Here is a 24700-nt window from a genome sequence, read left to right as displayed (position 1 = left end):
TCAGAAGAAATATGTCCTAATGCTTTCCCATTTCTGGGCAGTGTCCAGCAGGAAATCATTCCAATTAATATATATATTTTTTATTCTGGGATATTATCTTCACTGGCCAAGCCAACATTTATTGCCCATTCTTAATTGCCCTTGAGAAGGTGGTGGTGAACTGCCTTCTTGAACCACTGCAGTCCGTTTAGGACAGATCTTCTGTCATTAAACCAATTTTGTATCCAATTGGCTACTTCACCCTGGATCCCATCAGATTTAACCTTATGCAACAACCTACCATGCAGTACCTTGTCAAAGGTCTTGCTGAAGTCCATGTAGACAATGTCGACTGCACTGCAAATCATTCAACATTCAAAAAACTCAATCAAATTCATGAGACACGATTTTCCACTCACAAAGCCATACTGAGTGTCCCTATTCAGTCCTTGCCTCTCTAAATGCCTGTAGATCCTGTCTCTCACAATACCTTCTAACAACTTACCCACTACAGACGTTAGGCTCACTAGCCTGTGGTTCCCAGGCTTTTCCCTGCAGCCTCTCTTAAACAAAGACACAATATTTGCCACCCTCCAATCTTCAGGCACCTCGCCTGTGACTGTCAATGATTCAAATATCTCTGCTAGGGGACCCACAATTTCCTCCCTAGCCTCTCACAACATCCTGGGATACACTTCATCAGCTCCCGGGGATTTATCTACCTTAATGTACTTCAAGACTTCCAGCGCTGAATTTATTTGCCCAAGTTCCCTAACATCCATGCCTTATTCAACAGTAAATACTGATGAGAAATATTCATTTAGGATCTCACCTATCTGTTGTGGATCTGCACACAGATGGCCTTGTTGATCCTTAAGAGGCCCTACTTTCTCCCCAGTTACTCTTTTGCCCTTGATGTATTTGTAGATTGTGGCACTGGGAAGGAATAGCCCTGTAGAATGGGAAAGCAGTGTTATTTAGAGATACCAGACCTGGATGAATGATTTGCTAAATACAACCAGGTTGGAAGCAGACAACTAAAATAGCAGAGGACAGTCAGGAACTACAGCAATAGGATGTGGTGGCTGCATAGTGACTCATAAAAGGTTGTATGAGCATATGAGGAAATCTGAGGAGGAAAGTGAGAACACGAAGAAGGAACTCACTAAGGTTTCTGGTAACCAGCTAAATCGAGAAGCTATTATTCTGAGGAAGCACCTGTGTGTGATGGACAGAGGTATGTTAGGAAGGAATATAGAGAAGTACATTCTGCACTTTTGCTGAAACAAATTTCAGTGCATATTAACAATTAGACTGAACTAATAACTTGCTATTTTTTTGAAGTTCTGAATCCGCATAATTCTCTCCCTTCTTTCCCTGGGGTATGGACTGACTATGGATGAATTACATGTCACTCTGAGGTAGCCACCAGGAGTAAACAGACAATGGCCTGAAGACAGTTTTCCTCTGGTTTCAGTGTCTTTTGTGCCCCCTTTTTAAAAAATATTATTTTGAGCGTCACTGGCATAGCCAGCATTTGTTGCCCATCCCTAATGGCCCCTGAACCTAGTGGCTTGCTGGGCCATTTCAGAGGGCAATTAAAATTCAACCATATTGCTGTGGGTCTGAAGTCACATGTAAACCACACCAGGTAGAGATGGCAGATTTCCTTCCCCAAAGGACAGGGCAGCAGTGTAGCAGGGACAAGGAAACCAATTTTACACAACTTTGGCATTTTTTGTATGTTCCCCAAACTCTCTTAAATTGCATGTTTTAATTCACAACTAGCAACCAGAGAAGTCAAAATATTGTCAAAAAAGGCCTACAACTTGCACTCTCAAGTAACTTCCATCCAAATACCACTCTGTGTGTTGCCTAGCCCTGTGTGCTTTCTACATGGAGAGCGGGAGGATAGGAAAAGAAGCCTTTGCTCCAGAATAACAGCGTGTAGTGAAGTTTTAGTGCTATGGCAAGGACCGAGGCTTAGATTTTCACTCTCAGGTTGAGTGTGCAGAGACACGAGAATTCCTGGCTCCCTGAACCAACTTTTAAAACTGGCTGCCCAAACTTCTGATTTCTGGTCCTGAGGGTGCAGACTAGATTAAGAGTGGGTGACTCAGGTATAGATAAAAAGCAGACCTTTAGAAAGGCCCATTTTAGAGGTTCATCGCCAATGGCGAAACCCCAGAGAAGAAACCATTGCCTTATCAGGAGAGTGCCAATGCCCTGAGTGTTGTCCATTTCTGAGCAGATCCTGGAATGGATGGCCCATCATGGGCTTTCCCACGGAAGAATTGTCATTGTTGCTGACTATTCAAAGCGTACTTTACTGAGCGACTGAAAGCATGGAGTGGATTCTCAAAACACAGCCACCACAAACTAGTGCAGATATTATGCAGTCATGTTGTTAATTGCCAAGACTCAGTGGGTTGATGAATGATGAACAGCGCCATGCTCATTATCCCATCCACTTGCCCTCTTGCCACCCATCTATCAGAATGTGCCCACATTGTTGACCCTTGAGCAGGTCCCTCACAGCTGCACGCTGTCATGGCATAATAGTGTGATTAAGTGCGAGGAAACCCGTGTGGCTGTCAGTGGTGGCAGAGCTCAGCATGCGACCTCAGAGTCACAGCTACAGCATACATAGCACCAAGCATTTGTGCAAAACCATTCTTTCCACCAAGCATTACCAGTAATCATTGCTGATGTTGTGAAAATGGTTACTGCATTTACTTGCACATGTACGGCACGGTAGCACAGTGGTTAGCACTGCTGCTTCACAGCTCCAGGGACCTGGGTTCGATTCCCGGCTTGGGTCACTGTCTGTGTGGACTTTGCACATTCTCCTCGTGTCTGCGTGGGTTTCCTCTGGGTGCTCCGGTTTCAAAGAACAAAGAACAATACAGCACAGGAATAGGCCCTTCGGCCCTCCAAGCCCGCACCGCTCCCCGGTCCAGGATTGAATCCTGAATCCAGGATCCCCGCCCAATTTTCCAGCCTATCTACATCCTAATATCCTATCCACCGAGCTGTCCCTCACAGCTACGATGCTTTGTTCATCACAACCTATTAACTCACCCCCACCCCCCCATTCCAGACCATGTGATCTCCAGGGAGAGGCGAAAACCCAGAGTGAAAACCCAGGGCCAATATGGGGGAAAAAAATCTGGGAAATGCCTCTCCGACCCCCTGTGGCGATCGAAACGAGTCCAGGAGATCACACTGGCCCTGATCAGAAAATGCTTCCCAACCCTATTCATTTCCACTTCTGCTTTACGAACACCATCTGAATTCCCTGCCCCCGAGACAGGTTCCCAACTATCCGCAGTCTCGCTCTGTACTGGCACCAGCAAGATGATCATAGAATGAAGCCTTGAAACGAGAAACAAAGAACAATTAGCCCGCGCCGCTCCCTGGTCCAAACTAGACCACTCTTTTGTATCCCTCCATTCCCACTCCGTTCATATAGCTGTCTAGATAAGTCTTAAACGTTTCCTCCCACAGTCCAAAGATGTGCGGGTTAGGTTGATTGGCCATGCTAAAATTGCCCCTTAGTGTCCTGGGATGCGTAGATTAGAGGGATTATTGGGTAAAATATGTAGGGATATGGGGGTAGGGCCTGGGTGGGATTGTGGTCGGTGCAGACTCGATGGGCCGAATGGCCTCTTTCTGTACTGTAGGGTTTCTATGATTTCTATGATGATGTATGTAACTGGTTGTGTGTTTGTACACTAAAGAGCTCAAAAAGAATGGAAACATTATGAAGGTGGTTCTCACCTGCAATAATGAGGGTGACATGCTGAGGTCCATCTTGACCTGGTATCAACAGGAGCAAGGTTGTTGGCTGATTTGTGATGCTTTAGAAGTCTTCTTCTGTCTCTGCTCTATCACTTAAGAATCCAGAGTTCAAAGGTTCAAGCTCTGAGATGCTCCTTATACCTTTCATTGCCCTCCAAGCTGGACTTTAAGGGAGGATCAATGACTGGAATCCACAAGGAGATGATGGACAGCAGGTGCATGTCCAGCATGAAAAGTTTAAAGTTTATTTATTAGTCACAAGTAGGCTTACATTAACATTTAATGAAGTTACTATGAAAATCCCCTAGTCGCCACTCTCCAGCGCCTGCTCGGGTACACTGAGGGAGAACTTAACATGGCCAATTCACCTAACCTGCAAATCTTTTGACTGTGGGAGGAAACCAGAGCACCCGGAGGAAATCCACGCAGACATGGGGAGAACATGCAGACTCCGCACAGACAGTGACTCAAGCCGGGAATTGAACCCAGGTCCCTAATGCCGTGAGGCAGCAGTGCTAACCACTGTGCCACCGTGCTGTTCCAATAATTAACAAAATTACAAGTTACAAAAGTTACAAGTTACAATTACAAAATTACAATGAGTGTTAGATGCAAGGCATTCATTCGCACTGCAGTGTTACATATTGCAACTTGAGAGGATATGTATTGTCCAGGTAATATTGACCATCCCCTGTGCCTACTACCTTGGCACATTTGCATTCCAGGTGTCGCAGGACGTGCTTTGAATAGGGAGCAGAACTATGTGGAAGTCTGGAACGTTGCCTGTGGTGCTCATGTTAGAAACAGGGCCACTGGTCGGAATAGCTACAAGTAGAACTGTTGCTCCAAAGATATGGGCTCATCATGCCTTATTTATACATATGTTACAACACATACTTCTCCCGGCGTTTATTAGCATTTAAGTCTCATATTGTGTCACTCTGTGTTATGGGTACAGTTTGATTATGGACAATTTGGCTATTTTGCATACTTTGGGATCAACACTCCCAGGCTACCGAAATCTGACTGGAGTGGAGGCTGATGCTGGTTTAAATGGCCAGCTGCTTCCTCAAAACACGCATGTATGACATGTACCCCTCCCCCACTCCGGTCCCTGCAAAAATGGGAAGTGTTATGTTTGGGGATGGGACTTCGGATTTTTGGGCAGTTCCACTATGTGTGCAACAATAGAAAGTCTGTCCTGAACGCCACTTATCTTGACTGGCCACACGTCACTGATTTTGACAACCTCTCCCCCAGTGCTCCAGCCTTGGAAGGAGCATTTCAGTGTTTGAGCTTTTGAACATCCACCGTGTCCCCTCTGCCTCATCTCCTGTAAGGAGGGTGGGGGGGGGGGGGGGGGTCCTCTAGCTCCTCATGCCATCTTATGAATGTTTTGAATTAATGGTTTAAATTGAGTTTGTAAAGTAATACACTTACTTTCTTCTCTGTCAGAGGCAAGGGATCATTAAAATGTCCAGGCACACACGTCTGTGAAAGGATGATTTGTCCATTTATCAGCAGCAATTGGTGGGCATTTTTCAGGCATAATTCCCAAACACACTAATACTCTCTAATACATGGAGCTCACATTTTTCTGACTGTAACAGAATGTTTTAAAGAACAAAAGCTTCTCATCTGAAACAACAGGTGGAATTTTATGGCCTCACCGCGCCAGTTTTGCGGCAGGACATCGTAAAATTGGGCATGATGCGACTAGTGGGAATGGCGCCCATTTTCCAGCCCATTCCCATTTTACCAATAAAACAAAATCGGACCGATCGGGAGCCCGCCCAAAATGCACAAAACATCAATTTGCATTTTTTTGCATTTATCACAGTATAATTAATGAGCTTCACTCCCAATCGTCCCAGCTCACCTGCATCAACCACCTCATTCACTGCAACCAGATCGGACAGGAAAACACCTCATGTATAAAAGTCGCATTCAGGCACTGGAGCAGAGAGGGAGAGCGAGGAGGTAAGTCTCTGCGTTCAAACTGCTCCATGCTACTCAGAGGGGGTTGTTTCGTGGTGACCATGTTGCGTCTCGGGTCAGGGGGGCCTGTGAGTGTGTGGGGAGGGGTGGGGGTGGGGGTTGCTGCTGTTCATGGCGTCCGACTTCAGACTCTCAGCAAGTAACCCGCTCAGAGCGTTGGCCTCGGGTCTTAGCGTTGACTCTGGGTCCTAGTGCAGGCAGCAGCAAGCACTGTTGCTGATGGGGGATGGACTGGAAACTCTCGGAAGTGGCAGCGCTGCAGCCTTAGGACTTGTCAAGTAGCACTGTCTTTGGCCACTGCTGCATGGATTCTGGGGGTGTGTTTGTGAGTGGGGGTGGGGGGGAATTAGAGGGGCTGTGCTGCCATTCTAGGATCTGTGGGGAGTAGGTAATGTGTCCTTCCAGACCACCAGTGGAGACTTTTGGGTATTTCCCAACTATCCATCCACAACTGTGTCAAGGAGTTCACGGATGCCCTGTGTGTCAGGGCTGGCCAGTATATTAAACTTGACCTGGACCAGGCCCAGCAGGAAGCCCGGGCTGCAGGATTCGCAGCCAGTGCTGAGATGCCAAATGTGCAGGGGGCTATAGACTGCACCCATGTCACCCTCAAAGACCTCGTGAAGAATAAAGTTTATTAATTAGTCACAAGTAAGGTTTACTTTAACACTGCAATGAAATTACTGTGAAATTCCCCTAGTCACCACAGTCTGGCTCCTGTTCGGGTCAATGCAACTAACCAGCATGTTTTTCAAACTGTGGGAGGAAACCTGGGCACCCAGAGGAAACCCACGCGGACACGGGGAGAAGGTACAAACGCCACACAGACAGTGACCCAAGCCGGGAATCGAACCCAGGTCCCTGGAGCTGTGGAGCAGCAGTGCTGACCACTGTGCTACCGTGCTGCCCCAGAATCCAGGAAGATTCATGAACAGAAAGGGCTTCCATTCAATAAATGGGCAATTGCTGTGTGATCATCAGCTGAATATCATGCACGTTTGCGCCAGATACCCAGCAGTGTGTATGACAGTTTCATATTAAGGGATTCTGATGTCCCGGAGGTCTTTGAGGAGGAACCCAGGGTGCAGGGATGGCTCATGGGGGACATGAGGTACCTGCTTCGAACTTGGCTGATGATGGCTGTGCGGAGGCCTGAGACTGATGCGGAGACCCGATGTGATGAGGCCCATGTTGCCACCCGTTCAGTAGTGGAGAGGTGTATAGGGCTCCTCAAAATGTGGTTCAGGTGCCTGGATCGCTCTGGCGGGGCCCTCTAATATAACCCCTGATATTGTCCTGCATTGTGGTGGTGTGCTGTGCCCTACACAACCTGGCGCAACAGCGAGGAGACCTTTTCAAGGACAAGGACGTGGAGGCTGACCAGCAGTTGCTGGGGAAGAGGCCGCCCAGCAGGAGGAGGAGGAAGAGGAAGAGAAAGAGGAAGAGGAGGAGGAGAATGAGGATGAGGATGAGGATGACGAGAAACACCACCCAGGTGCTGGAGGGCTGGCAGCCCTCAAACATATCAACCATGCCTACAGCTCTAACACCCGCCCACACTTTGGCAAATCAGACCACAAGGCTGTGCTCCTGCTCCTGGCTTACAAGCAAAAACTGAAGTAAGAGAATCCATCAAAGCAAGTTGTGCAATGTTGGTCTGAGGAATCGGATGCTCTCCTACGGGGCTGCTTGGAATCAGTGGACTGATCAGTATTTAAAAACTCTGCGACCAGCCTGAGCGAGTACGCCACTACAGTAACTGACTTCATTAGTAAGTGTGCAGAAGACTGTGTGTCAAAGAAGCAAATCCGCATGTTCCCCAACCGGAAACCATGGCTGAACTGGGATATCCACTGCTTGCTGAAGTCCAAGTTTGAGGCGTTCAAGTCACGTGACCCTGATCTATACAAGAAAGCTAGATACGAGCTAAGGAGATCCATCAAAGATGCCAAAAGACAGTACCGGACCAAACTAGAGTCCCAGGCTAGCCACACAGACCCCCGCTGACTATGGCAAGGTCTGCAAGACATAACAGGCTACAAGATGAAGGCATGTAAAATCGTCGGCTCCAACGCACCCCTCCCTGATGAACTCAATGCATTCTATGCCTATTTTGAGCAAGTGGTCAGCGAGAGCATGCCCTCCACCCTGGAAGCCTCAGGTGAACCTATATCTGGGGTCACCATTGCAGATGTTAGAGCAGCTTCCTCGAAGGTCAGATTACAACAATCTGAGGTCTCTATCTGATTTAAGAAGACGACCATCATCCCGGTACTTAAAAAAAACCAAGCAGCGTGCCTCAATGACAATCGTCCAGTGGCTCTGACATCCATCGTTATGAAGTGCTTTGAAAGGCTAGTCGTGGCATGAATCAATTCCAGCCTCCTGGACTACCTGGATCTACTACAGTTTGCCTATCGCCGCAACAGGTCCGCAGCAGACGCTTTCTCCCTGGCCCTGCACTCAACCCTGGAATACCTAGACAACAAGGACACCTATGTCAGACTCCTATTTATTGACTACAGCTCAGCCCTTCAACACCATTATTCCCATGAAACTCATCTCCAAACTCCGTGGCCTGGGCCTCGGCACCTCCCTCTGCGACTGGATCCTGAACTTCCTAACTCACCGACCACAATCAGTAAGGATAGGCAACAACACCTTCTCCACAATCACCCTCAACACCAGTGCCCCACAAGGCTGTGTCCTCAGCCCCTACTATACTGCTTATACACCTATGACCGTGAGGCCAAATTCCCCTCCAATTTGATTTTCAAATTTGCTGATGACAGTACCATAGTGGGACAGATCTCAAAGAATGACGAGACAGAGTACAGGAATGAGATGGAGAATCTGGTGAACTGGTGCGGCGATAATAATCTCTCCCTCAATGTCAACAAAATGAAGGAGATTGTCATCGACTTCAGGAAGCGTAGAGGGGAACTGCCCCTGTCTACATCAACGGGGATGAAGTAGAAAGGGTCAAGAGCTTCATGTTTTTAGGTATCCAGATCACCAACAAATTGTCCTGGTCCCCCCATGCCGACACTATAGTTAAGAAAGGCCACCAATGCCTCTACTTTCTCAGAAGACTAAGGAAATTTGGCATATCAGCTACGACTCTCACCAACTTTTACAGATGCACCATAGAAAGCATCCTTTCTGGTTGTATCACATCTTGGTATGGCTTCTGCTTGGCCCAAGACCGCAAGAAACTACAAAAGGCCGTGAATGTAGCCCAATCCATCACGTAAACCAGCCTCCCATCCATTGACTCTGTCTACACTTCCCGCTGCCTCGGAAAAGCAGCCAGCATAATTCAGGATCCCATGCACCCCGGACATTCTCTCTTCCACCTTCTTCTGTCAGGAAAAAGGTACAAAAGTCTGAGGTCACGTACCAACCGACTCAAGAACTGCTTCTTCTCTGCTGCTGTCAGACTTTTGAATGGACTTACCTTGCATTAAGTTGACCTTTCTCTACACCCTCGCTATGACTGTAACACTACATTCTGCACTCTCTCATTTCCTTCTCTATGAACGGTATGCTTTGTCTGTATAGCGCAACAATGATTTCCACTGTATGCTAATACATGTGACAATAGTAAATCAAATCAAGAATGAGGCATGCAAGGGCAATGAGGGAGGTCCTGATCACCACGTGCTTTGGTCACTAAAGGCCTGTGTGCCACACATGGGTTCCATTTTCTCCCACCCCTTGGAGTCCTACAATCTCCTGCAACATTGTAACACCAGAGTGTTGGGCCTGGGTATGCTGTGTTAGCGAGTTTCTGTGGCAGGCAGGAAGGTGATGACGACTCACTAAGCACCATCATAATGATGCCCTGATGCAAACTAGTCTGACTCCTACCTGAGCTCCACGTGCACGCTAGCACCTGGGCCCACATCTGGATGGTGGGTAAGGGAGCACTAAACCCCCATGCAGGACTCCAGGGCAGGTAGGGTGGGGAGGGGAGAGAATCTCTTGTGGGCTTTGGATATGCCATGGCAGATGCTGTAAGTCACTGACAATGCATACCACCCACTGTAGCCAGTGAATTATTTGAGCACCTTGATTTTCTCAGTCGCAATGCGTTGAGGGGCCTCCCCCACTGACATCAACATGCCGGGTCCCTCCAGTAACATTTGGGGTAAGTACATTCTTGTTAGGGGCTAATTAGAGACATGTTAGCACAGGCGTGGGGTAAAATAATATTTATTGTTGCCAATAATAGCACTTCGAACGTAAGTGATAATATAAAAAAATGTGAACGTGAGACTTTAAAGTGCCTAAACATTCAATCTACCTTGTGTTGCCCTTCACCCATGCCATCTTAGAGCAGCTACAACTTCTTAACATTACATGGCCTGCCACTACATCTTGGTATCTCCCAGGATGTACATCGGAGGTGGAGATGGTCATCTGCCTATCGCACACCATGGCCTGTGATGCCCTTGGCAATTGTCCTCTGGAGGGCCTGAACCTTGAGGGCCCTGGCCAGTTTCCAGGTATCAGAGATGTATCCATGACACCCTTTTCATCTCGCTGCCCCTGAGATGCCCGGTGTCAGGAAGGGGGGAGTCAGAAGGTGTAGCCACAGCCGCAGTCATTGGCTGGAAGGCCCCGGCATGGGCTCAAGCCCTTCCTCCTCTCTCGGAGTTCCTATGGGCCCCGGGTCACTCCATGGGACAGCGGTGCTTCTGCAGTGAGCTCCAGAAGCTCCGGCGTCACCTGGCCCTGCCAGTCCTGGAAGACAACCTGTGTTCTAACCATGGTGGTCCAGCCCTCTGCAATGGCCACCTGAGTTGGGGGCCACCTGTCAATGGCCGCAGCAAGTGCCCTCTGAGACTGGGCCATGCTCTGCAACCCCGCAGTCATGACCCTCTGTGACTGGGCCACGTTCTCAAGGGCTGCTGTCATAGCCTGTTGCATCTCAGCACTGTTCCGCTGGGTTTCCTGCAAGCTCTTGAGTCTCTCAGCCATGGGCTGCAGAATCTCTAGAAGCCTGTTGGGGCCTCAGCTCTGGCCTGCTGTGACTGAGCCACGGCCCTCTGGGACTCTACTGTGGCTTGCTGTGACTTGGCCATCGCTTGGACCCTGCCTCTCATGGTGTTGAATTCATTACCACAGAATGTAGTTGAGGCCGAAACATTGACTGATTTCAAGAAGAAATTAGATATAGTTCTAAGGGCTAAAGAGATCAAGGGATATGGGAGGAAGGGGGGATCAGGATATTGAATGTGATGATCGGACATGATCAAAATGAATGGCGGAGCAGCTTGAAGGGCCGAATGGTCTATTCTTGCTTCTAGTTTCTATGTTTCTATGTCCATTGTGTCTGACGTTTGCAGGCTCTGGGTGAGCCTGGTATGTTGCTATCGGACAGGTGCACTGACCCTGCGTTCAGTGCCACTAAGCATAAACACCAAGAACTCGCCTCTCGACCTTTACATTCTGCTTTCTGCAACAGCCGGAAAACAGACATGGAAATGCGAGCTGTTAACTCCATGAGTTATGAACAGTTTGTCGATGTGTTTGGGAATGTGATTGAAAAATGTCCCCTCATTGCAGCTGCAGTCTGGACAGATCACCCCTTCTCAAATTTGAGCGCCTTGGAAAAAAGCATTGGGGATTTTATAGATTCCCTGCCTCGGTCAGGTAAGGAAACTCACATACATTTGAAAACTCAATTTCAACAAGTAATTGTCAACTTAGACTTAGTTGAAATGTGCAAAATCTTCAGCTGAACACCAGTGTGCTAAACTGCTTTTTTCCTTCTGAATATTACATAAAAACATAGAAAACTACAGCACAAAACAGGCCCTTCGGCCCCACAAGTTGTGCCGAACTTATCCCTACCTTTTAGGCCTATCTATAACCCTCTATCCTATTAAGTCCCATGTACTCATCCAGGAGTTTCTTAAAAGACCCTATTGAGTTTGCCTCCACCAGCACTGACGGCAGCCGATTCCACTCGCCCACCACCCTCTGTGTGAAAAACTTCCCCCTAACATTTCCCCTGTACCTACCCCCCAGCACCTTAAACCTGTGTCCTCTCGTAGCAGCCATTTCCACCCTGGGAAAAAGCCTCTGAGAGTCCACCCGATCTATGCCTCTCAACATCTTATATGCCTCTATTAGGTCTCCTCTCACCCTACGTCTCTCCAAGGAGAAAAGACCGAGCTCCCTCAGCCTATCCTCATAAGGCATGCCACTCAATCCAGGCAACATCCCTGTAAATCGCCTCTGCACACTTTCAATCTTTTCCACATCCTTCCTGTAATGAGGCGACCAGAACTGAGCACAGTACTCCAAGTGGGGTCTGACGAGGGTCTTATATAGCTGCATCATTATCCCCGGACTCCTAAACTCAATCCCTCGATTGATAAAGGCCAGCACACCATATGCCTTCTTAACCACCTCCTCCACCTGCGGGGCCGTTTTTAGAGTCCTATGGACTCGGACCCCAAGGTCCTTCTGATCCTCCACAGTACTAAGAGTCTTTCCCTTAATATTGTACTCCTTCATCCCATTTGACCTGCCAAAATGGACCACTACGCATTTATCTGAGTTGAAGTCCATCTGCCACTTCTCCGCCCAGTCTTGCATCCTATCTATGTCCCTCTGTAACTTCTGACATCCCTCCAGACTATCCACAACCCCACCAACCTTCGTGTCGTCGGCAAACTTACCAACCCATCCCGTCACTTCCTCATCCAGGTCAGTTATGAAAAAGACAAACAGCAAGGGTCCCAGAACAGATCCCTGGGGCACACCACTGGTGACCGACCTCCATTTAGAAAAAGACCCATCTATACACACTCTCTGCCTCCTTTGGGCAAGCCAGTTCTGGATCCACAGGGCAGCAGCCTCTTGGATCCCATGCCCTCTCACTTTTTCTAGAAGCCTTGCATGGGGGACCTTATCGAACGCCTTGCTAAAATCCATATAAACCACATCTACCGCTTTCCCTTCGTCAATGTGTTTAGTCACATTTTAGAAGAACTCCACCAGGCTCGTAAGGCACGATCTGCCTTTGACAAAGCCATGCTGAGTATTCTTGAGCATACTAAACCTCTCCAAATGCTCATAAATCTTGTCCCTCAGGATCTGCTCCATCAGCTTATCAACCACTGAGGTTAGACTCACCGGTCGGTAATTTCCTGGGCTATCCCTATTCCCCTTCTTGAAAATAGGAACCACATCCGCAATCCTCCAATCCTCTGGCTCCTCTCTTGTCTCCATCGACGACGCAAAGATCATCGCCAGAGGCTCTGCAATCTCTTCCCTCGTCTCCCACAGTAACCTGGGGTACATCCCATCCGGACCCGGCGACTTATCTATCTTGATGCCATTCAAAGATTCCAGCACAACCTCTTTGTTAAAGTCCACATACTCAATCTTTTCAGTCCACTGCAAGCCCACAGTACATCCACCCATGTCCTTCTCCTCTGTGAAAACCGAGGCAAAATACTCATTAAGCACCTCTGCCATTTCTACTGGTTCCGTACTGATTTTCCTGCCTTCACCTTTTATGGGCCCTATTCCTTCACGTCTCATCCTTTTACTCTTCACATATTTATAGAACGCCTTAGGGTTTTCCTTAATCCTACCTGTCATGGCCTTCTCATGACCCCTTCTGGCTCTCCTAATTTCCTTCTTTAGTCCCTTCCTACAAGCCGTATTACTGGAACTTAATCCAGTGAATTGAAGTCTAACGATTCAGAAATCAGGGATCCAGTTTTACAATGCATTGTCGGCTCCCATCCCATCAGGGCAGCTGGAACATTTAAATTCAGTTAGGTAAATGAATTTAAAAGCTAGTAGCAGTCATGGCGACCCTATAGATCTGGAACTGCTGTCAAAACCCAACTACTTCATTAATGTCCTCTTAGGGAAAAAAATCTACTATTCTTACACATTCTGCACTAAATGTGACTCCAGACACATGTGATTGCCCAAAGAAAAGGCCTAACAAGTATCCCAGCTGTACCAAATCATTAGGCTAAAACTTTCAAAAGAATAAAAGTGGACATTCCAGGTATTAATCTAGTAAACCTTCTCTGAACTCTTCCAATGCATTTACATCCTTCCTTAAATAAGGAGACCAGTACCCAGCTATGCAGCATGGCGGCACAGTGGTTAGCACTGCTGCCTCAAGGCACCAGGGAGCTGGGTTCAATTCCGGCCTTGGGTCACTCTTTGTGTGGAGTCTGCATGTTCTTCCTGTGTCTGCATGGGTTTCCTCTGGGTGCTCCAGTTTCCTCCCACAGTCTAAAGTTGTGTAGGTTAGGTGGATTGACCATGCTAAATTGCCCCTTAGTGTCCCAAGGTGTGTAGGTTAGGGGGATTGGAGGGGAAAATAGCTAGAGTTATAGGGATAGGAAAAGATGCTCTGTCAGAGACTTGGTGCAGACTTGATGGGCTGAATGGCTTCCTACACTGTAGGGATTCTATAACCACATTGCCTTTGACCTGGAGTTGTGTGTAGACAAACAGATTTCTTTCTCTAAAGGGCACTAATTTACAGCATTGGTTTCTATTGTCACCACTGGTGATACCAGTTATTCATTCCAGATTTATTAATTACATTTTTAAATTCCACTGGCTGCTGTCTGGGCCTATGAACTGCTAGTCTAGTGACATTATCACTAAACTACCACCTCTTCATAGAGTCAAGATGTTCCCACTTATGGGAGAGACTAGAACCAGAGACCAGGGAGGGGGGGAGAGTTTTCCTGTCCCACCCACCATGGGAATCTTAGCGGAGGGGGGCGGGGGGGGGGGGGGGGGTGGCAGTCCATGTAAAGGTCTGTTGACCTTGGGTGAGATTTTCGGTTTTGGGGCGAGTGTGGCTGGAAAATCCAAAATCCTGCCCCAGAAATATAACAGCATCGCTAATAAGTCTATCAGTGAATTCAAGAGAACTTCTGTAGTCTGAGAGTGGTTAAAATGTGAAGCAGGAAATGCAGTTGAGGTGAGTAGTGTAAATGAATTCAAGGGAAAGCTAGATAAATCCATGAGGGAGTGAGGAAGGGAAGGATATATTGATAGGATTCATGAGAGGAGACTCATGTGCAGCATGGATGCTGTCATGGTCTTGATGGGCCCAATGGCCTGTTTCTGTGCTGTAATATCTAACAAAGGCTAAAAGCCAACACCAAAATGTGAAGATCTATCGATAGTAGCAGCATTACATGATCACTTTGAAATCAGTCTGATTAATCTTTGCCTTATAGAGCGGCGAAGGCCAGGGAGTGAATGTCGAATTCACTATGACCAGGAAACTGAGCGTGGGACATTCTGAAGCCAGGCAGAAAAGCCTGGAAGCCTAGGAGCAGGATCTAGAATGGTCTAAGGTTGTGCATGAAACCTTGAGTGCCACTAGACTGCGGTTCAGCAGCAGAGCCTGAAGTGGCCTGAGGCATATTTAACACCTATAGTGGCTCCAAGTGTGGAGCGGCTCCGGGAAAACTACGGTAACTAATGGGAATTATTTCTGCTCAGGTTCCTCTCACTCGATACTTCAGCACTTCCCAAGACATTAAAAATATACAAAATAATTTAAAATTGCAATACCTTGCAGAGAAAATAGCTGCAACTGTTCTTGAAACAATCAACCTAATTTTAATTGCATTTTAAGAATAATGCAGAAAACAAGGCTTTATTTCTGACCACATCTATTGGACAAATCAGACCACAGAATGTGATCATTAGAGGGGTTCAGAATTTTAATATCATGAATAAACATAGACATATTGATAACTATTTTATAAATTTTGTTAAAAATGTTTCTTCGGCAAAAACGCATGCCTGATCTGAAATACAGTAGTTAGTCACCAGGTGGCACTATATACCTTTTGGATTGTAGTGCTTGCTTATTATTAGTCAATACTATATTCAGATTATACTGATTTAAGAAGAGATAAACCAGCGATGGTCACTGAAACAGCGAAGGAACAACTGAGGTGCACCGGTTTCGTTCACGGGAGAAGGTGACACCGGCACTTAGATTTTCTGATTGGACAGAAGCATACCCGCAAGACTTTCAGTGGACTTCTGAAATTGTCTTCATTATCAGAAAATAGGCAAACTCCTGATGGGAAAATCACTTCTGATGAGAAGCACAGTCATTCACAAATGAATCTAAACAAGTAGGAATGCTAATTATGCACGCTGGAAAAATGGAGAAGGAACTTGAGCAGACTTGCCAGTAAAGAATACTCTGAATAGAACAGCTCTTTTTTAAATGAAGCACACAGGATCATGAACAGACCAGTCAATGTTATCTCGAATATTCCAGACACATGGAAACAATATTGTAAAGTCAGTTAATAGTGTGTTAACTGTGCCTGCCACTTATATCTCCCTCTTGCAATGTGCTTGGGTGGGAGGGTGAGATGTGGGGCGGATGCAGAGATGCTTCAGTGTGATTTGGACAAGTTCAGTGAGTGGGAAAATGCATGGCAGGTGCAGTAAAATGTGAATAAATGTGAGGTTATCCACTTTGCTAGCAAAAACAGAAAGGTAGATTATTATCTGGATGGCTATAAATTGAGAGAAGGGAATGTGCAACATGTCCTGGGTTTCCTCTTACACCCAGTCGCTGAAGGTAACATGCAGATGCAGCAGGTGGTAAAAAAAGGCAAACGGTATGTTGGCCTTCATAGCGAGAGGATTTGAGGATAGGAACAGGGATGGCTGTTCCAATTGTACAGGACCTTGGTGAGACCACACCTGGAACATTGTGTGCAGTTTTGGTCGCCTTATCTGAGGAAGGATGTTCTTGCAATAGATAGAGTGCAACAAAGATTTACCAGATTGATTCTTGGGATGACGGGACTGATGTATAAGGAGAGATTGAGTTGGTTAGGAACATATTCACTGGAGTTCAGAAGAGTGAAGTGGGATCTCATGGAAACCTATAAAATTCTAACAGGATTGAAAGGGGAGGTACAGGTAGGATGTTCCCAACGGTGGAGGAGCCCAGAATCTGGGGTCATAGTCTAAGGATAAGGTTTAAACCTTTTAGGACTGAGATGAGGAGAAATTTCTTCACAGTGGTAAGCCTGTGGAATTCACTACCATAGAAAGCAATTGAGGCCAAAACATTGCATGTTTTCAAGAAGGAGTTAGATATAGCTCTTGGAGCAAAAAGTATCAAAGGATATGAGACCAAGGTGGGATCAGAGTATTCAGTTGGATGATCAGCCATGGCCATACTGAATGGTGGAGTAGGCTTCATGGGCCAAATAGCTACTCCTGCTTCTATTTTCTATGTTTACATTCTGATCTGCATTGCAATTATGCCTGTGTTACCTAAACTGAAGAGAGCAATGGGACCAAGATCAACATCATACATACTTATCTCTATACATCTTCTGCACATAAACAACTCCTTTACTGCAATCCAACTCAACAATAAAGCTACATCTCGTAGCTAATATTGGCTTTGAAAGCATCATAGGGCTCAGATGACAGTCAAAAATAAAATGTTAAAGTTTTACTTCATGTAGGGTTGCAAGATCAAATTTTTGAACAATCAGAGGCTAACAATTCTATATTTTCAGGCCTATCAGTTACCACCCATGCAGTTACCACTATCATTCCAGATATCAATGCTATTCCAAAGCTAACCCAGATCAGACTTCAGAGAACAATATGAGGATAACAATTTCTCCTTGCTTAAGTTTGATGCAACATGGAGTATGATGATGTACAAGTAAGCTGTTGTACCTACCCAGGAGAGACCTGCTCATTTACATGCACAGAGCTCTGTGAACATTTTAAATGAAAACTTAAAACATTGAGAGCCCTTGCAGGAAATTCCACACATTTTAAACACATACATCAACTCCAAGTAAGTTTTAAAAGTGAATAGGCAACCCTAAAGGCACATTATCATGCAGACTACTCCAGTTCTACTCTATATAATGTCTAACTGAACTGCTGAGTTTTCTCCCTTGCAGGAGCTCACAGCACATTTCTCATGAGTCATATTTCAGATGTAAACTGTTACGTAGGCCCCAGTGCTGAAGTTATATTGTAAATGTACTCTACTGACAGTGCACTGTCAAACTGGAATCACAAAAATTTCAGGGAGCTTGTTATGCCTTTGGTATATTTTATAAAATAACATAACTCTATTTAAACCACTGGGTCAATTTTCCTCTAAGTCAGCCTCCTGACCTTGCCCTGAACTTGTTCACAAGTTCCTCTTTTTTCTCCTCTCATCCCATCTCCAAGTTTATTTTGTCCATGAGACCAACCAGCTGCACTCTTGACCCTATAACCGATAAACTACTGACCAGTCAACTTCCTTCTCTAGTTTCCCTGTTAGCCGATATTGTTAAAGGCTCTCTTTCTCCTTCAAACTTTCCATTATGCCTCCTCAATAAACAACCCTTGACCCCTTCCATCGTTGCAAACTACCGCCCAACCCCAATCTCCCATTCACCTCTAAAGTGCTTGAACATGTCTTCATCACTCAAATTCATGGCCATCTTTTCCAGAACTCCATGTTTAGATCCCTCCAATCGAGTACCTGTCCTGTCACAGTACTGAACAGCTCTAATCAAAGTTACAAACAACATCCTATGTGACTGTGACAAAGATGAACAATGTCTGCCTCATCCTTCAAGACCTGTCTGCAGCCTTGACCTAGTTGACCGCATTAAGCTCCTTTATTGCCTCTCCCCCATTGTCCAATTGGACAGGTCTGCACTCACCTGTTCCACTCTTATCTATCTCATTGTAACCACAGAATTGCCATCAATGCTTCTGTTCCTGTTTCTGCACAGTTACATCTGGTGTTCCCCAAGGATTTAATCTTGGTCCCTCCTGTTTCTATCTACATGCTGCCCCTTGCAACATCATCAGTAAATACTTCAGTCCACATGAACATTAACGGCATCTAGCACCTGTCTTGACTTATTCATAGAATCATAGAATCTACGGCACGGAGACAGGCCCTTCGGCCCAAACTGGTCCATGCCGACCAAACTGCCCATCTGAGCTAAACTCATTTGCCTGCATTTGGCCCATATCCCACTAAACCTTTCCTATCCATGTATCTGTCCAAATGCCTTTTAAATGTTGTCAATGTCTTTGCCTCAACCACTTCCTCTGGCAGTACGTACCACCCTCTGTGTAAAAAGGTTGCTCCTCAGGTTCCCATTAATTCTTTGCCTCTTATCTTAAACCTATGCCCTCTAGTTCTCGATTCCCCAACCCTGGAAGAAGACTGCATTCACCCTAACCATGCCTCTCATGATCTTATACACCTCTATAAAATCACCCCTCGGTCTTCTGCACTCCAAGGAAAAAAGTCCCAGCCTATTCAATCTCTTCCTATAACTCAGTCCCTTGAGTCCTGGCAACATCCTTGTAAATCTCTTCTGCACTCTCTCCAATTTAATAACATCTTTCCTATAACAAGGCAACCAAAACTGAACACAATACTCCAAGTGTGGCCTCACCAACGTCCTGTACAACTGCAACATAACTTCCCAACTTCTATACTCAGTGTCCTGACTGATGAAGGCCAGTATGTCAAAAGCCTTCTTCACTGCCCTATCTACCTATGACTCCACCTTTAGAGAACTGTGTATCCGAACTCCAAGGTCCCTCTGTTCCACGATACTCCCTAAGGTCCTACCATTCACCGTGAAAGTCCGACTTGATTTGACTTTCCAAAATGCAACACCTCACACTTATCTGCATTGAACTCCATTTGCCATTTCCCGGCCCACTTCCGTAGCGGATCATCACCCTGCTGCAATTTGTGATAACCTTCCTCACTGTCTACAATACCACTTGTTTTAGTGTCATCTGCAAACTTACTGATCATGCCTTGTACATTCCCACCCAAATCATTGATATAGATAACAAACAGCAATGGGCCCAACACTGACGCCTGAGGCACACCATTAGTCACAGGCCTCCAGTCCGACAAGCATCCTTCCACCATTTCCCTCTGCTTCCTACCATCAAACCAATTGTATATCCAATTTGCCAGCTCTCCCAGGATTCCATGTGATCTAAACTTCCAAAGCAGCCTACCATATGAAACTTTACCAAAGGCCTTACTGAAGTCCATATAAACTGCTGCCCTGCCCTTATCAACCTTCCTGGTCACTTCACTGCCTCTAAATTGTCAGACTGCTTGTCCCACATCCAATATTGGATGAACGGAAATTTCTTCCAATTAAGATTGAGATTGAAGCCATTGTCTTTGGTCCCCACCACAAACTCTACTCCTTCACTACTGGCTCCCTTCCTCTCCATAGCAACTGCCTGAGGCTGAACTAGGCTGTTCACAACCTTGATGTCATATCTGAGATGAGCTTTCAACCACTTACTGTTTATTTTCATCTCTGTAATATTGCCCGACTCCGTTTTAGCCCTTTGGCTGCAGACTCCTTCATCCGTGCCTTTGTTACGTCCAGGCTTGACTATTCTAAGGCACTCCAAGCCAGTCTCCCTTATTTTACTCTCTGTAAACATGAGGTGATACAAAACTCTGCTTCCCATGTCCTAACTTGCAGCAAATTCCATTCACACATTGCTCCTCTCCTCACTGACCTACACCAGCTCCCAATTCAGAGATGCCTTGATTTCATCCTTGCTCTCAAATCATTCTGTGGACGGGCCCTTCTCTAGCTCTCTGCTCCAGCCCTGTGACCCTCTGAGATATCTGTGAACCTCTACTTCTGGACTTTGGGTATTCCAATTTTAATTGCTTCTCCATGGTGGCCTTCAGTTGCCAAGACCCTAAACTCTGGTATACCCTCACTAAACCTCTCCAACTCTGTATATCATTGTCTTCCTTTAAGACTCTTCTGAACACCTACCTCTTTGACTAACCATTTGGTCATCTGCTCTAATATCTCCTTGTGTGACTTGGTATCATATTTTATTTTCAATGCATCTGTGAAGTCTTAGGAAGTTTAATTCCTTAAAGGCGCTATATAAATACAAGTTGAGGCTGTGTCTTCCGAGAATGCAGGAACTCCTCGCCAAGCCCTTGGACCTTTAAATGACAGTCTGGGGACAGAAGTTCAAGCTGTTGCCTGCTGTGACTGCTGCTATCGAGCTGGAACCTCTGTTGATTCACCATTCAAACTGACACTGCGATCTTGAGATCGAGAAAGCCCCTCCTTCCCTCGAGGTGAGGCTATAGCCCTGATCGAGCGCCAGGTGGCAGTGCAGGATTATATTTCATGTCTCAGCTGCAGTCGGAAGCTGTCTTGTGTTCCTTGTTCACACAGGAGACCAAAATATCTGCTCCATAATAAAAGAAAACTAAACGCCTGTGAATCAACTTAATGCACAGTCCTGCTCCACTCAGAAATGTCACTTATTTTTAGTCAGTCAATGGGGAATGCATCCTATTTTGATTTCACAAACCAAACTAATGATCCAATAAGTAGAAACCAACAGTGCAGAAAGAGGCTATTCAGCCCATCGAGTCTGCACCAACAACAGTCCCACCCAGGGCCTATCCCCATCACCCCACATATTTACCCCACTAACCCCTCTAAGATTAGAGGCACTGAGGAACAATTGAGCATTGCCAATCATCTGCATATCTTTGGACCGTGGGAGGAAACTGGAGCACCCGGAGGAAATCCACGCAGACACAGGGAGAATGTGCAAACTCCGCACAGACAGTGACCCAAGCTGGGAATCAAACCCAAGTCCCCGGAGCTGTGAGGCAGCAGTGCTAACCACTGTGCCACTATGCCACGCATTATGGCTGTGCATTTATTTAAACTTGTAGCAGTATATCAGATTGTTTTCAAATGCGGGCCATGCAGTTGGGATAGCAAGAGTGTTATTGGATCATATAGAGTGTCAATAAAAATTTCACTTATTGAGTAATTTCCATTATTGCAGCCTGGAGTTGGGAAAACATTTAAGGCTGTTCAATGTTATATTTCCTTACATAGAACCCTTACGGAAGGAGACCACTCGGCCCATCGAAGTTTCACCATCTCTCTGACAGAGTATCTTACCCAGGCCCTATCCCTCTCCCCCACCCTATCCCTGTGAACCGACACATTTATCATGGCTAATTATTCTAATCTACACATTTTGGAACACTAAGGAGTGATTTATCATGGCCAATCTGCCTAATCTGCATATCTTTGGAGGGTGGGAGGAAACCAGAGCTCCCAGAGGAAACCCCACGCAGACACAGGGAGAATGTGCAAACTCCACACAGATGGTCACTCAAGGTCAGAATCAAACTTGGGTCCCTTGCGCTGTGAGACAGTAGTGATAACCACTGTGCCACCGTGCCTCCCTTTACAGGCAAACCTCTTTGTTATTCTAATTACTCTTGCTATTTACTGATTTTTTTAGCATTCACCTATATGATGTGTGCACTGTTAGATATTGTGCATTTTATCAAATTTCTCATGCAAGTATAATATATTTGAGAACTCGGTAGATAACTCCATAGAACCCATGTACCTAGTAGTTTAATCTCTTAATCCTGCTACTGCCTCTGATTTGCCAGGCTGCTTGTTAGACAATCAGTGTTGAATGAGTAGAAATTTTCTCCAGTTAAATATTGGGAAACCAATTGGTTCCCATCACAAACATCGTTCAGGAGTTACTGACTCCATTCCTCTCCCTGGCCACTGGCTGAGGCTGAACTAGACTGTTCACAACATTGGCATTCTATTTCACTCTGATGTGAGCACCCGATCCCTTAATCTCCATCACCAAAACCTTTTACTTTCACTCGTGTAACATCATAGGTCTTCACCTCTGCTTCAGTTCATCTACATTGAAATCCTCACTCATTCCTTTATTACCTCTAGCCTGGACTAGTCCAATGCTCTCCTTGTTTTCAAATCCCTCTATGGTCTTTTCACTCCCTATCTCTGTAACCCCACCCCCTGCTCTCAAACCTACAGCCAATGTTCACATTAAAATGTAGTTGTTTGCCTCAAGATTTTTCAGTGTGTGATCCCTTTAATTTGGGTGCACAGACATGTGCTCACACAACCTGGTGGTAATATCCTTCCTGAACCTCCTCTCTATCTCTCTGGTCTCCATTAAGACACTTCCTAAATCCTACTTCTTTGAACAAGCTCCTGTTCAATTATCCTGACTCTTTTATATGGCTTGCGATAAAATTTTATTGATAACTGATCCTGTTAAATGTCATGGAATATTTAAAAAATTAAAGGCGCTATGTCAATGCAAGTTGTTACCTATTGGGAACGCATATATGTAGAGGCAATAATGGCATTGTAGTAATAGCATTGGATTAGTAATCCAGAGGGCCAGGCTAATGTTCTGAGGTCATGGATACAAAATGTGTGTTCAATAAATACATAAAACTGGGATTATAAAGCTGTAACGACCATCATTGTTATCAAAACCCCATTTGGTTCATGAATGTCCTTCAGGGAAGGAAATCTGCTGTTCTTACCTGGTCTGGCCTACATATGACTCCAGACTCACAGCAATATGATTCATCCTTAACTGCGCTCTGAAATGGCCGAGCAAATTACTCAATCCAAGGGCAATTAGGGATGGGCAGTAATTGGTGGCCTTGCCAACATCCCATGAAAAATTGATTATTTAAAATGAAGATTTAAAAAAAGGTTGCATTTTACATTTCACTAAAGCACATAAATGGATTGCAGTAAGGTCTTGTTCCTTGATTGATTGTTAAGGTTCAATGTGACTGCGTAGAATTCAGAAATAGCAGGGAAAACAATCATCAGTGTCCAGTGACATGTGTGTTGATTTTGTTAACAAAAAGAGTTGTAAGATGAAAATGTTTATGACAAATTCCATAAATATGGCATATTTAAAATTTGCATTGTCTTTGTAAAGGGAAAGAGGGAATCCTGCGATGCCACCCCGACCTGGCAGGGAGAGACCTACTCCGAGGAACCCTGTCACCAGAATCCCAGGGAGAGCAGAACCGTGCCGGCTTAACCAGCCTCACTCCAGGCCAGAGATCCCAGCTTAGTGAATTAAATGTTTCTTACAAGAGCAGATTTAATTTCCCGTTCGTGATCTGTGTCAGGATGAATGACAGGGAAACCATAATCCAACAGCTCAGCAGCAGGATCCGCAACATCCCGGAACAGGAGCTCCATATCAGTATCCAGGAGGTTAAAAAAATCTGCCACCTGCGCCTCTTGGATATCTCCAGCCAGGTAGCCCAAGCCACCAAGCTTTGATAAGAAGGGTTGTCTGTCAGAGAGGTTCAAAACATCAAACACTGAGGAACGCTAGTGCAATGTCAAATGTAATATCACAAATTGAATGTATTGCTTTTGGAAGCTAATAAATGCATTGAAACTAGAATTTATTCTGTTTGATTAACTTCATTCAGTCTTTCACTCGTAAGGAATGAAACATACTTACACATTATTTCACCCCCCTCCCCTAAGCATTACACTACTAGTTTATTGGTGTGAATGCTTCTTTATTGAATGTAGCATCCCCAAAGATATCCCATCGTACAAAATGCAGAAGGCCAAGCCTTAAACTAATGCTCGTGGCTCAATGGGTATTCGTTTTGTCTCTAGATCAGAAGATTATGAATTGAAACTCCACTCTTTATCCAAAAAAAACAAATTCAAATTGAATCCAATTCATGGTCCCCATGAGAAGGACAAACAAGATCCAAGCCGACAAAATGAGGCATTGCACCCGCTCCCAGGCTTGATCTAATGCTTCATCTTATCCAAAAGGCTGAGATGGCTTTGAAAAATTGCATCAGGAGAAGCCTCGATTTAACCCCATTAGCTACCCTGATCCTTTACTCGACCCTAGTCTGGGCCAACCATGTACTTGATCATGGTTTACTCCAGAGTTTCAAATATGAGCATCTGTGCTGACTATCCATTGTAATCATTCAAGTTAAATGCCCTCTTCACTTTCAGTTGGG

The 24700-nt window shown here is 45.6% G+C and overlaps 1 protein-coding gene across 1 annotated transcript; it reads left to right on the top strand.

Moving 5' to 3' along the window:
• Nucleotides 1–11253: 11253 nt before the first annotated feature.
• Nucleotides 11254–24096, top strand: urad (ureidoimidazoline (2-oxo-4-hydroxy-4-carboxy-5-) decarboxylase). Its single transcript, XM_078222850.1, has 2 exons — nt 11254–11436; nt 23635–24096. Exons 1-2 carry the CDS (start codon nt 11262–11264, stop codon nt 23985–23987), a joined length of 528 nt encoding a protein of 175 aa, XP_078078976.1. The 5' UTR covers nt 11254–11261; the 3' UTR covers nt 23988–24096.
• Nucleotides 24097–24700: the final 604 nt, after the last annotated feature.

The sequence above is a fragment of the Mustelus asterias genome, chromosome 10, assembly GCF_964213995.1.
Source record: "Mustelus asterias chromosome 10, sMusAst1.hap1.1, whole genome shotgun sequence".
NCBI classification, from domain to species: domain Eukaryota; kingdom Metazoa; phylum Chordata; class Chondrichthyes; order Carcharhiniformes; family Triakidae; genus Mustelus; species Mustelus asterias.
This window is presented reverse-complemented; position numbering and strand designations above follow the sequence as displayed.

What these genes read in the sequence shown, in the direction of transcription:
- urad (XM_078222850.1), top strand. Translation starts at nt 11,262, where the DNA reads ATGGAAATGCGAGCTGTTAACTCCATGAGTTATGAACAGTTTGTCGAT. An exon ending in AGATTCCCTGCCTCGGTCAG is followed by an intron (nt 11,437 to 23,634) that starts GTAAGGAAACTC and finishes GTCTTTGTAAAG; the next exon opens with GGAAAGAGGGAATCCTGCGA.